At 43.0% G+C, this 13,128-nt stretch overlaps 1 protein-coding gene across 5 annotated transcripts in view; it reads left to right on the forward strand.

Annotated features, from left to right (window-relative positions):
- Positions 1-11,399, forward strand: part of TET3 (tet methylcytosine dioxygenase 3) — a 167,946-nt gene extending 156,547 nt beyond the window's left edge. For all 5 annotated transcript variants that reach the window (XM_030551911.1, XM_030551912.1, XM_030551914.1 and 2 more), the window contains one exon: positions 1,204-11,399. In XM_030551911.1, coding sequence (XP_030407771.1) covers positions 1,204-3,062 — 1,859 coding nt within the window. In that variant the 3' untranslated portion in view covers positions 3,063-11,399. The remainder of the gene's footprint in view (positions 1-1,203) is intronic.
- The last annotated feature ends 1,729 nt before the right edge of the window (positions 11,400-13,128 follow it).

Below are 13,128 nucleotides of genomic sequence, written 5' to 3' on the forward strand. Positions count from 1 at the left end.
ATAGGGCTCTGGGCTGCCCGCGGCTGCATGCAGCCCAGAGCCCTTTGAATCCCGGCCGCGGCTGGGATTTAAAGGGCGCTGGGCTCCCCGCCACTGCTGGCAGCCCAGAGCCCTATGAATCCCGGCCGCGGCTGAGATTTAAAGGGCTCAGGGCTCCCCGTGGCTGTGGGCTGCCCAGAGCCCTTTGAATCCTGACCGCAGCTCCAGCGGATGGGCTGGGGCTGGGATTTAAAGGGCTCGGGCTCCCCTCAGCAGCAGGAGCTCTGGGCCCTTTAAATCCCTGCCCCAGCCCCGCAAAGCTCCGGGTTCCCCCAGCCGCCGGAGCCCTGGGCCCTTTAATTTGCCCCTGACATCTCCCAGCCACCTCTTCAGCTGGGAGCCCCTGATTGATTTAAAATCAAGTATCACTTTCCCACCCCCAACCTTCCTTTTTGGCCCACAGCTGTTTTGGTGGGGTGGTGCTGGGGAAAGAGGGTTTGTTTCTGCAGGGCTTGGCGGTGCTGGGCAGGGTGTTTCCGCAGGGCCGGGAGGTCCTGGAGGGGGGGATGTTTCCGTGGGGCTGGGGGGGTTTGGCCCTCAGCTATTTTCTTTGTAGTAATGTGGCCCTTGCCGCTTTACGAGTTGTGCAGGCCTACTTTAGAGCACAGATGCTTTGTGTGTTCGATAGTTCTGTTGCACTAATGCTCACAGTGAGATTCAGACCACAAATCCTGCTTCTAGTTCAGGCACTATTCAGGCCCTTTTCTGGCTTTTTAATGCTATGCCGGTGGGGGCTTTTTTATTTGGATCTTCTGTGCACCAGGACAGCTGTGCTTTGCTGCAAGGCATGTAGCTTACCGAATATTATAGGCATGTGACCAACAATCAAACACAGCCACAGCCTGCCCTCTAAGCAGCATTTGGATGGCATAGCTCTTCTACGTTAGTCGTGTTGTACAGGCCACTAGTTTAGAACCAGCATTCTCTTGACATCTCCAATCACATAATAAGCAGCGTATGACCCTTGGTGAAGCTTTGGCAGTGATTGGTTCTGGGGAGAAGATCCTCAGCTGGTGTAGAGCAATGGAGTTCCATGGACTCCAGTGGGGCTCTGCTGATTTACACCAGCTGAAGTGCTGGCCCATGACTTAATCTTTGGCTTACTAAGGAGATTCCCCTAGGTTGTATGGCCAGTCACCGTTACGCTTTGTGTTTTGCCCACAGGTATGGCATTACAAAATGGACTCTCCCAGCACTCAGTCAAACCTTCCATCAAAGTTGAACCGCACAACCATTACAACACTTTCAAATACAACGGCAATGCAGTGGTGGAAAGCTACTCCGTTCTGGGGAGCTGCCGCCCCTCAGACCCGTACAGCATGAACAGCGTTTACTCTTACCATTCCTACTATGCACAGCCTAATCTGCCTTCCATGAATGGGTTTCATTCAAAGTTCACTTTTCCCTCCTTTGGATATTACGGATTCTCCAGCAACCACATGTTCCCTTCGCAGTTTCTGAATTATGGTGCCACTGAGCCGAGGAGTGGGGATTGGGTAAGTAGCAGCTATGAGAAGAAACCCGACCTCCAAGAATTGCAAGATAACCTTAACCACACTTACAGGAATTCAGAGTTCTCAGAGCAACTCCCACCCTCTGTACGAAACAAAAACCACCACCAGCGGACCTATGAGAAAGCCAACAGGTATGCCAGCCAGAAATCCATGGCCATGTCCCAAAGGACTAACTCAGTCCCAATGGAAACCCCACCATTTGCACAAAACACAAACTGTTTCAGCAACCGAGCAATCAAACAAGAGCCCGTAGACGCCTTGTCACACATCGAGTCCATTCAAAGGGCTGCCGTGAATGTACAAAACTCAAGTCTCAATCTGTCCGGTGTGCCCTTGTCATCGCAGAACGGCGATCAGGAACAACAGTGGAGCCCCTACAAAGTCACCAGGAATGTGTCTCCTTCTGACAGGACTAGTAATGCAGAGCGTTCTTGGAATATGTTTACGCCCAATGACAATACCAACTTACCCAACACGAGCATGCAGGATAAATTGAATTCCTTCAATGGACACTCAAACGCTACCCAGTTACCCCAGTCTCAGCTCCAGGAGAAACAATGGAATATATTTTCTGGAGATGGGCAGGCAATGCAACATAGTTCTAGCCTGCTTGGGAAACCATGGAGCCCTTGCAAACTCAATGAAAGCCCTTCAGTCTTGCCTAGTTCTGCAAATTCAAACCTGCAGGAAAAGCCCTGGAACCTCAGCCAGCTGAACTTCAGCTCCACCCTCAAGGGGAACCCTGGGTTTCAAGATGAACTGTGGAACTCGGTCAAGGTGGATGAGAGGAGGACTCCGACGCCTAGCTCAGGGCTGCATGAGAAGCCATGGGATTCCTTTGGCTCATCAGCCACCATGGGGTCAAGCGTGTGTAGCGAGAAGCCATTTGGCACCTTGAAAGCAGACGGTAATGCGTTCTTGCCCAGTATCCATCATCAGGAGAAACTGTGGGACCCCTTCAGCTTGGATGACAGCATGGAGGAGCTGCCCGATAAAACCCTCAAGGAGGAGGAGGAAGATGATGAGGAGGAAGAGGAGTGGTCAGACAGCGAACACAATTTCCTGGATGAAAACATAGGCGGGGTGGCGGTGGCCCCGGCCCACGGCTCCATCCTGATTGAATGCGCCAGGCGGGAGCTGCACGCCACCACCCCGCTCAAGAAACCCAACCGGTGTCACCCAACCCGCATCTCACTGGTGTTTTACCAACACAAAAACTTGAACCAGCCCAATCACGGCCTCGCCCTTTGGGAAGCCAAGATGAAACAGCTGGCGGAGAGGGCGAGAGTGAGGCAGGAAGAAGCAGCCAGGCTTGGGCTCCAGCAGGATACCAAGCCATTCAGCAAAAAGCGCAAGTGGGGAGGCGCCATGGCCCCCGAACCCCGACACAAAGAAAAGAAAGATTCTGTCCCAACACGGCAAGCAGTGGCTATTCCAACAAACTCTGCTATCACTGTGTCCTCATATGCCTATACCAAGGTAACTGGACCATACAGTCGCTGGATATGAGATTAATACAGCTAATATGGCCATCTTACCTCATCGTCTGCGACACTGGACCACAGTGTTGCTTTGTGGTGCTTTCTCCTAATGCATGTAGGGGAAAAAAAATCTACTCAAGTGCAAACCTTCTAAAATCTGCACTTTGAGAGGAGTTAAACAAACGAACGAACGAACACTTATTGCTGTTAACATTTTTCAGTAATCTAATATTTATATCTCCGCATTTTTTTAATCTATCCTTGTACATCACAAGAATGGAAAAGAAAAATTTATAGTGTCCTTTCACAAAGGAGAGGTTTTTAATTCCATTTAAAATATGTATTTATTGGATTTTTTTTATTATTACAACAATGAAGCAGATCTTAAAAAAACAAAAACAAAAAAAAACACCAAACCAGCTTGAAAAAAGTAGAATCTGTACAGCTCACTCATGTTAACGCTGGTAGGGAATTTCAGCTTGGAAACCATCTGGAAATGTGTGCTTTAAAGTCAATCGAAAATGGTTTGAACATCCTGTTTTTCAAATTAACTAAAGTGCGTATTTTGCAGCTTGACTGATCGTTTCTTACAGATACAGTAACCCTCTGGGGCTGGGAAATATACAGAGAATGATGTGGAAACCAGTTGCAGATAGAGTAAAGGATTCCTACTTCTAGGCAGATGCTGGGGTTTTGAAGATGGTGTGTCTAACGGAGATGTTTTCTCCTAACAGCGCCTGTTTATAGGTAAAGGGTTTGATTTGCCTCCTACTTGCCTCAGGAATAAATCCACTGAAATTGATGGAGTTACACCAGTGGAAAACCAGAGCCTGTGTAAACAGGCAGCAGAAGTCCCTAAGTCTGACTTAAGTGGTGCTATGCCTCATCCTGGCCCCTCTGCAAAGGGGTAATTTCCTAAGTGGGAGAACAGTCAGGTCTGATGGCTTTAAAGTGCTGTGAGTTCAGAATGTGAGCTAACACCAAACACTTTTGATGAATACATTATAAACCAGGTTGAAAGCAAGACCAAATTATCCAGGATGATTTGTCTTCATGCTGAATAGTTTATCAGCTATTTTGATATTCTCACCAAACTCACATTGTTATGTATTCAGCTACAAGGTGACAGTATAGAGGACAGTAGGTTTCTTATACAAGAGAGATGAGCCTGGGACATCTGGACTACTGTCCTTGCTATTTTTGTACCGATCATACTCTGTCACCTTATAGCGGTAAAAAAAAAAAATCTGGAGGGGTTAAAGAGGGGGTTACTGTATCTTCAAGAACCCAACAAAAACTGTGAATAGTTAGTGTTGCTCTGTGTACTCACTGTTGCTAAGTTTGGTGCTTTCAGTCTCAAGGGGACGTTCTCTGTTTGATCAGCTCTGGGAGGAGTGAATACCGAAAATGACTTGCAAGCCGCCTCCTACATTTTCCAATGGTGCATGCTTCTGTACTGTAAAAACTCCCCTATGACAAGTCGGCGTTTTCAAACACAAAAATGAAATTGATGACCGTTTCCTGCAAGCTAATTATTTTCCTGGTGCCATTTTTTTATAACGACGATGATGATTACAGCAAAACTAAGTGGTGCTTTTTAACAATCTGAATCATGACTTCTTATCCCCCTCTACAAAGCTGTTGGGAACGATTGATTCAAATAACTTGCTAAATAGGAGCAACGGGTGGGAGGAAATTCTCTGAAGCTAGAGAGACGTTCTCCATGGGAGGGCTGCATTTCTGTGATGTTAGCAGAAATTATATGGAGTGATCCCAAAAAAAAATGTAGGGTGAAATTCACCCATGTGCAGAAGCCCTGCACAATTTCTGTGCCCAACTTAAGCCCTGAGTTCTCACTGCTTAGGTCTCGCCTGGTGTAAAAAGACTATTGATTTCACTAGTTACAATCATTTACCCCAGCTGAGAATCTGGCCCTGAGAGTTTAAATGGTACTTAAGTGATGCCTGGGCCCTTGAGCATGTTCTCTACAGAGGTGAATTTCTTCCTTCATGGGAACTGAGCCCTGAGATAAATGATAAAGTACTTAATGGATAACAGGTGCTATCCCGCTCCCGTTGAAATCACCGGCAAAATTCCCACTGACTTCAGCGGAAGTCAGAGTAAGTCCATTGCCTGCTGTTCCTACAGGACATTCTGTGGGAAATTCCAAATGTAGAAGCCTGGTTCTTCAGCTGAGTAGCCCCATTACTTCTTAGGGATGGAGGGGCTGCTCCCCTGCATAAGATTCTGAAAGATCAGGCCTGGTAGACATTTAAAACTGGATAACAATACTCAGTTATAATTCTGCACTTTCAGGTGCCTTTTGGAGAGTCAGAGAGAGAGAGAGAGAGAGAGAGAACTGAGAACTTAACCGTACATAACGTTTTGTTTACTGTAAACCTTGTTCCTCGTGCACTGGCACAGAAAATCACAGGATCGCTGTAAAACATCCTGAACGTTTGTGTGGTCTGATTTTAAACTGTAAATAGGGAAAGATTTTTTTAAAAGCACTTTCACCTAGATTTAAAAACAAAACAAAACAAAAAAACCCCGACAACTTGAAAGCAGTATGTTTTAAACAAATTATTGTGGGAGAACTGTATATAGTGGCAAAATATTTAACATGCTTTGTCCGTCCGTCATAATTTTTTTTTCTGTATTCTGTATAGTTGCATATATTTGACAAGGAAAATCAATGAGCTATTATTGCTTAGTTATAAATACCCAAGATCATATCAAGGCTGTAGAATTATTCCAAGTCAGATTTATAGGAAACCCTCTGAACTTCATATTATAACAAACTAAAGCACTCAAGGAGGTAGATCCTCAGCTGGTGTAGAGTGGCCATTGTCTTCAGTGGAACTATGTCAGCTGTGTCTCTGGCCCTCAGTCCTTATGATCCTGTAATGCACTGTTGAAGGCAATGGGAGTTTTACCATTGACCCCGATAGTTGCAGGATCAGGCCCTTAGTGAGCATGCTAATTTTCTAGCTTTGAGGAAATGTTGCACCTGAACTTCTTAAAAATGACTTGTTTTTGTTGTTGTGGTGGTTTTGATTTCTTTCCAGCATCCGTACTTTTCACCCAGGTCTCATTCGACTTCCATATTTTAGGTTGTTGCATGGGTGCCTTGAAAGCTTCTTTTAGATGACTTTGGAGAGCAAGAAATTGTAATATTTGGGGTGGAGGGGAAGGGGAATACATTTTAAGAATGTGACAGAGTCCATCTGATTTGTCAGAGTCACACTTCTTCGTAGGTTTCTGTTTAGGAATTTTTAGACTGGATCTGATTGTGATATATTATAACATTTGTGACTATACTCATGTTCAGTGTATGTCTGGTCATATCCTATTGGTAATAGTGGTGATATTATTAGATGGAGTGGGAGAAAATGACAGAAGGGCCAAACCCTGCTTGCCTCACTCACGCAAATAATCCTTGAGGGCCGGATTCTGATCTCAGTGACCCCCTTGTAAACCCAGAGTCATTTCACTCCAGTTGGTAGAATTACACTGGCGTAACTGAGATCAGAGTCTTGGCCCGTAGTTTTGGCCCTTTAACTAAGAACATAGAGCCTGACTCTCCACTTGCTCCATCATGCCAATTTTACACCAGCATAACGGGGCACAGAGTCAGGGTCATGACCTCATATTCTGATTTTATCTATGTTGGTATAAATCTGGAGTGGAGTTACACCAGAGTAAATTAGGTCAGAATCTGGCCTATCATTTTCCCAAACAGTTTTAAAATAGATAGTTTTGGTTAAAAAAATAATGCTGTTCCAATTAAAAGCAAAACCTCCCAATTCCAGCCAGCACAGCTAAAATGGTGTTTTAATTGATGATGAATACTTTTGCAGTCTCACATTGTTTTACACTACATATATAACCTACCTCAAATCTCAGTCATTAAAAATTAGCATGCTTCAGACTTCTATTAAAAATATAAAACTATGCACAGCTATTAACCCCTTGCTGCTGAAAGTCTGTTTAAAATATTTTTCTTTATTTTCTATTGGCACTATCATTTGTATCTAATGTCATGGCGATCACAATTGTTTTTAACCATGAAAAAGCCATTGTGATTCAAAGCATTAAAAGAATCCAATAGCATGAAGCAGAAATGGACCCTATATACAGCTGTATTCTTAGGATGGCTGCAAAAGATTAAGTCAGTGGAGCCATGCCAATATACACCTGCTGAGGATCTGTCCCTAGGAGTCTATTATCTCTCATAATTGAAGGATACACCGGATTCTGCTCGTTACACCAGAATAAATTTGAAGCCACTTGAAGAAATAGGCTTGATTTTTGCTCTGATTTCCCCTGAGCAATTCCACTGATCCTCAAGCTGGCATAAATCAGCGTAGCTCCATTGATGACAGTAGAGCTGCGCTGATTTACACCAGGCCAGGCGACTTCAATGGAATTACTTCTGATGTCCACTGAGGAGTGAGGTGAGGATCCAGGCCCGTTGACTCCACCATTGTAACTGGGTGACAGCAAGCCATGTGCAGAGAAACAGCTAAAGGCCGATGCACCACTTCAGCTCATGTTGGCTTTAAGTGGAACATAAGTGGTGCACAGGTGTTCTGCGCAAGGGTGAATTTTACCCACTCAGAGCAGAATCCAGCCCAGTGTCCCACCACATTGATTTGTCTTTAATGTCATAACACAGGTGAAATGACAAGCTCAGAATACTGCTAAGGGATTTTTATTTACTTTTGGTGTAATGATTTGCAGCAGGTATAACCAACAAACGGTGCTAGGACAACAAACAAGTCTATAACCCTGGGAAAATCTTGACAAAGGGCCTGCTCCTGCTCCCATTAAAGTCATCAGCAAAGCTTCCATCGACTTCCATGGGAAGAGGTTTTGAGCCCAAAGAGGTTGTTTTAATGTTTTTCTTTCAGGACATCAGTCTCTTCATCTGTAATGCTTTGCCTTGTTACCCAGACACAGCGGAGTGGACTGAAGTCTCTCGCTTTTGACACTTATTTCTTGCTTCTGATAAAATCCGGGGCTCACAGCAAAAGGGGAGTGAAGGGAATGTACGGGAACCAAATATTGGCCCTGATGCTGCATTCCCAGCCTCCCTCACCTATCACTGAATTCAGATTGTGCAAGGAATCCAGGATTGCATTTGCTGTACTCCTAAATATTACTTATGCAGAGTGAAATATACCCTCGTACAGAGGACCAGCATGAGTACACACCACTCAAATCCCATAGATCTGACATGGCACATAGGCCCTTTGCGGGGACAAATTTCGCTCCGAGTGATTAGCAGACAGGTTGGGGAGGAAGCTTCTTCCTGCTCCCTATGAGGTCAAAGGCAAAATCCTATGGGCCTAAAGTCTCATTGGGAAACCAGTTAGGACCATTCCTCATGTACCAAAACCGTAGCTGTGTCCTGTAATAAGGCATAGTAAAGAGAGAGAAAAAAGAATTCCTGAGGTGCCTCAACTTTTCCTTTTAATATTGGAATATGCTTTGTGGGCTATATAAGGCATATTTTTATTAAATGAAATCTTGTAATAAAATGGTGCTATGGTGTTTTAACAAATTGTATCATGTTTTGCCTGATTCCATCTTGCTGAGGTGCTACTTATGTATATGTAAAACCAGAGAACCAAGAAAAAAAAATAGCTGAGAATAAAGTTTCTTTTTCTTCAGTGACAGCTTTTAGCATCTCTGCTCTGGATCTAAATATAGAGCCAGATTCTGATCTAATTCGTGCTGCTGGAAATCCAGCATCATTTTCTGGGGATTACTCTGGATTTAGACCTGGTGTGAGATCTGAATTTGCCTCCCAGGGCCAGATCCTCAGCTACTGTGAATGAATGTAGCTCCATATGACTTACATGAAGCTGTGATGGTTTAAATCTGCTGAGAATCTGGTCCCTATAGTTGGTATTTGCTCAGCTAATTAAGGGTTAATTCCTGCCTGCTCCTGGAAAAGTTCTATAAATTGGAAGGGGTGGCAGAATCAGAACCCAAGCAAATAACTGTAAATCTTATTACCGTGGGTAAAAAATGAAAGGGGTTTTCTTCCTTGGTTTTCTTCTTGCGGGGAAACCAAATGCACTTCATGGTCCCAACTGTGCTCTTAGTTACTCTTGTGAAATCTTACCCAAGATGCACAATGCAGCGAGGGTAGAACTGGTGCCCTGAATTTATAGTTATTATGCAAAAATAAAATTGGTGCAGAATTCAAGATTTAGCGTCGTTCGAGCACAGAATGGAATTTTTTACCCCCATGAGTGGGTGGTAAATTCCATCTGTGTGAAGAGAGGAAAAGAAAGGAACCGTGTTTCTGTGGACCCAGAGCAGTTATTCTAAAAGTTAATGTAACATTCTACTTCTTCAACTCACTTTGTTTCAAAGCAAAAAGTAAGGGTTTAGTCCTGTGGGGCCCTGATCTTGCTCTCTTTACTTACGAAAATCTCCTACTGGGCTAGATGCCATTTGCGGTGTTGCTGGGGTAAATCTGAAGAAAGTCCATTGAAATCAAGGCATGTTTTCACGAGTGTAACCGAGAGCAAACACTTCCTTTTGCATTCGGTTAGGGCCCGACCCAGAGTCCAGTGAAGTCAGTGGGAAGCTTTTTGTTGACTTCAGTGGTCTTTGGACCAGGCCCTGACACTGCTATCACATGACTGAAAGTCAGGTGATAGGGATGTAAATGACAGCTGAATATAGCCCAGTGGGAGTTCTTTGTTTTTTGCAGGATAGACCATAGAGCTGCTTCTTTTAGGAATGCCTGCTTCATTTCTACCACTTAGTCTGACTTTTCTTCGTATATCACTATTTGTGGCTAGAAACAGAGAGATACCTAAAACTTATACCAATACTTTTACATTTCCATTCTCCCCACGCCCCCCACTTGCGCTACTCTTTCTTTTCTTTTGGGTTCATGTGATTTGATGTTATAAGCTGTACAGACACCTGAGTTTTGTTGTGTAAGCTTGCTGTTGTCACGATACATAAGAAAAATACCTCAAAAATAGACTGTCGTGGCAATTTATGATTCAACTATAGATAATGGAATAAAGATAGATAAAAATATTAAAAACTAGGGTATGCATTTGGTTAATTTTACACTGTACTTGACATTTTAGAACTTTTTGGCCTGTTTAGCTCTATTCTTAGGTGATTTCTCATTCATCTTACTCAATACCCTTGTTCATTTTGAATAGGACCTAATTCCACGTGTCTCATTGAAGTCTCAGCTGGTATAAATTGGCATAGTTTCACTGACTTCAGCGGAGCTACACTGATTTACATTAGCCAAAGCTCTGGCTCAATGACGTTGCTTGTGAAATAAAGAGCTACCCACTAATGGTATCAAAACTCAGGTCCTCAGGCGCACTGGGGTAAATCTGAAGTATTGTGCACTGATTGAAATCAGTGGTGTTTATTCTGGATTTACACCAGTGTCATTCAGAGCAGAGTTTGATCTGCATACTTTACTAGTCTTTTTAAACAAAATTATAACAAACAACTATATTTGCTTCTTTCTACATATTCTGGGGGAAAATACTCCTGGAAATATTAGGGCTTCATGCTTCCAATCCATTTCTCCTGCAAAACTTCCCTGAGCTTCAGTGGGATTTTTGCTTGAGCAAGGATTGAAGGTGCTGGGTGTGTTAATCCAGATGCAAGCTGAAGAGTACAGTCACGAGACATAATCTGGTGAGACTGGACAGTGACATTTAGTGCCAGATTCTCAGCTGGTGTTAAACAGCATCATTCATGGCACATACACCTGAGGATTTGGCCCTGAGGGTCCAATTTTGGGCAGTGCTGAGCACCCAAAACTCATCACAAAGTCAGTTCTGTTTAGTCCTTTGAATAACAAGGGTCTCACTAAATTATGTTTTGTAACTGTACTCTTCAGCTCATACATAGATTATTTTCCAGGTGCCAATGCTAAATCATATATCCGGTAGCAATGCGGACCGCCCCTGCTTTCTTAATGAAGACAAGTATCCCATTAAACTCAGCAGGGCCTATTGCTCATTTACATTAAGGTCCCTTTACTCAGCCAAAGTGGTAAAATGGGCTTTAATGTAAATGAGAACCAGGCCCTATGGGAGCTTTGCCTTTATAAAGGAGATGCAGGTTCAAGGTCTAGATTTTATGTTGCTCTTTTTGCCTAAGAATAGCAGAGCATACTGGCCTAATTCTTCTTCTGTTCCAATATCAGGGATCCTTTTTGTAGTGATTTTCCCATCTTTTCCTCATTTTAACAACCATTTTTCAGGGATTACTCACCGCTGGTCACACTTTGAAAACATTTTACTGTTTAGCTGGTTCTTGACCTCCAAGTCTTTATTTTTAATACTTTTTTTTTTGTATGTAACAAAACAAAAACAGGTTAAGTATAGGTGTGATGCTGTCTTTTCTTTTTTTTAACAACAAAAATGCATTTTTAATTTAAGAGAAATGAGGAAAAAGGTTGTATTGTGACAGACTGATTCAGTTTAGTTAATTTTAAAACCGTAACTTCTCTATGTATTTGATTTCTTGTCTCTTTGAATTCATATTTGGTGACAAGGCCTCCAGTGGAGGCATCCTTGTGAATCACACTTGAAGATTTCTTTGTTGACTTGTGACTGTGGCTACTTGAAATGAAGTTTTATCTGGGGTTGATTGACGAATGGTAGATTTTACAATGTCTCAAGGCAATAGGATTAATGTGTATTAAACTGTAGATATTATTAGTACAGTAAATTTATGCTGATAATTTTATTTTGTATAATTTCCCCCCTCTTTTTCGTTTGTATTTTTTCCTTACACTTTTTTTTCTCCAGTGTTTCAGTAAATTTATTTTTTAGGATGCCTAAAAATTGCAAGTATGGATCCTTTTTTTTTAATTTGTATTTTAAGTTACACACAACCAGCTGGTTTGTGAAATGTATTATTCCTGATATCTTTAAAATATTGTGGGTGTTTTAATAAATTTTATATTTATTTTTTGCACTCAAATTCAGTGTCTTTTTTTCCTCTCCCCCACCAAACTTAGTGAAGATGAAGCTGTTTCTTATTTGATGATGACTCGGAAAGATCACACAACTGGACTTTAAAGGTCACACGGACCATAGACTATTAGTCTGAGGTCTTCGAAGAAGCCTAAGGGAATAAGTTGTCTGACTCTCACTGAATTTCAATGAGATTAAGCCCTGGTCTACACTGGGGGGTGGGGGGGCGGGAATCTATCTAAGTTACCCAACATACTTAGATCGACATAGTTAGATCGACTTACCATAGTGTCTTCACCACAGTGAGTTGACTGCCTCCGCTTCCCCGTCAACTCTGCCTGTGTCTCTCACAGCGCTGGAGTACAGGAGTCAATGGGAGAGTGCTCGGGGGTCAATTTATCACGTCTAGACTAGTCGCAATAAATCAATTCTCTCTGGATCGATCGCTGCCTCCCAATCCGGCAGGTAGTGTGGACATACCCTTGGGCAGCTGGGCCCAGATCCTCAACTTCTGAGGAACTGGGTTGTCATTCCTTAGGATCCCTGGAAAATCTCCATCTTAAACCATCCTAAGAAATCTAGAGCCGGATTATCAGCTGCTGTAAATCAGCATAGTGCCACTTGGATAGAAATATGCTGATTCTTCACCATCTGAGGATTCAGCCTCTGACTTTTAAACCTTCTAGGTCAAAATTGGGTGCCTAGAATTAGGCACCTAAATCCGTGTGGGAGGTGCGTGTGCTTTGAAAATCAGGTCACAAAGGGCAAGGGTGAGCCAGTCTTATTCATGGTGACAAGTATCTTACTCTGTGAGAAATCCATTTCAAATCAGTGAGACGACCTGCACAGTAAGTCACTACTCAATGTGACAGAATCCAGCTCTTCGTTCAGTACCACATCCAGGTATGAAAAATTTGCCCCTACAGCTTAACATCTTTGGTTATAAATATTATTAGAGCAAGTAAAGAATACATAGATTAACACAGGATGGTTAAAATGGACCCACTCAAAAAGGATGAAATTCAGGCCTTGTGCAGAAATCCTGAACAAGGCCTGTCACACTTACATCCCACTTAAACCCTATTTTGAGGGCATAAAAAGGAACAAAAT

Source organism: Gopherus evgoodei, chromosome 2 (genome assembly GCF_007399415.2).
Source record: "Gopherus evgoodei ecotype Sinaloan lineage chromosome 2, rGopEvg1_v1.p, whole genome shotgun sequence".
NCBI classification, from domain to species: Eukaryota; Metazoa; Chordata; order Testudines; family Testudinidae; genus Gopherus; species Gopherus evgoodei.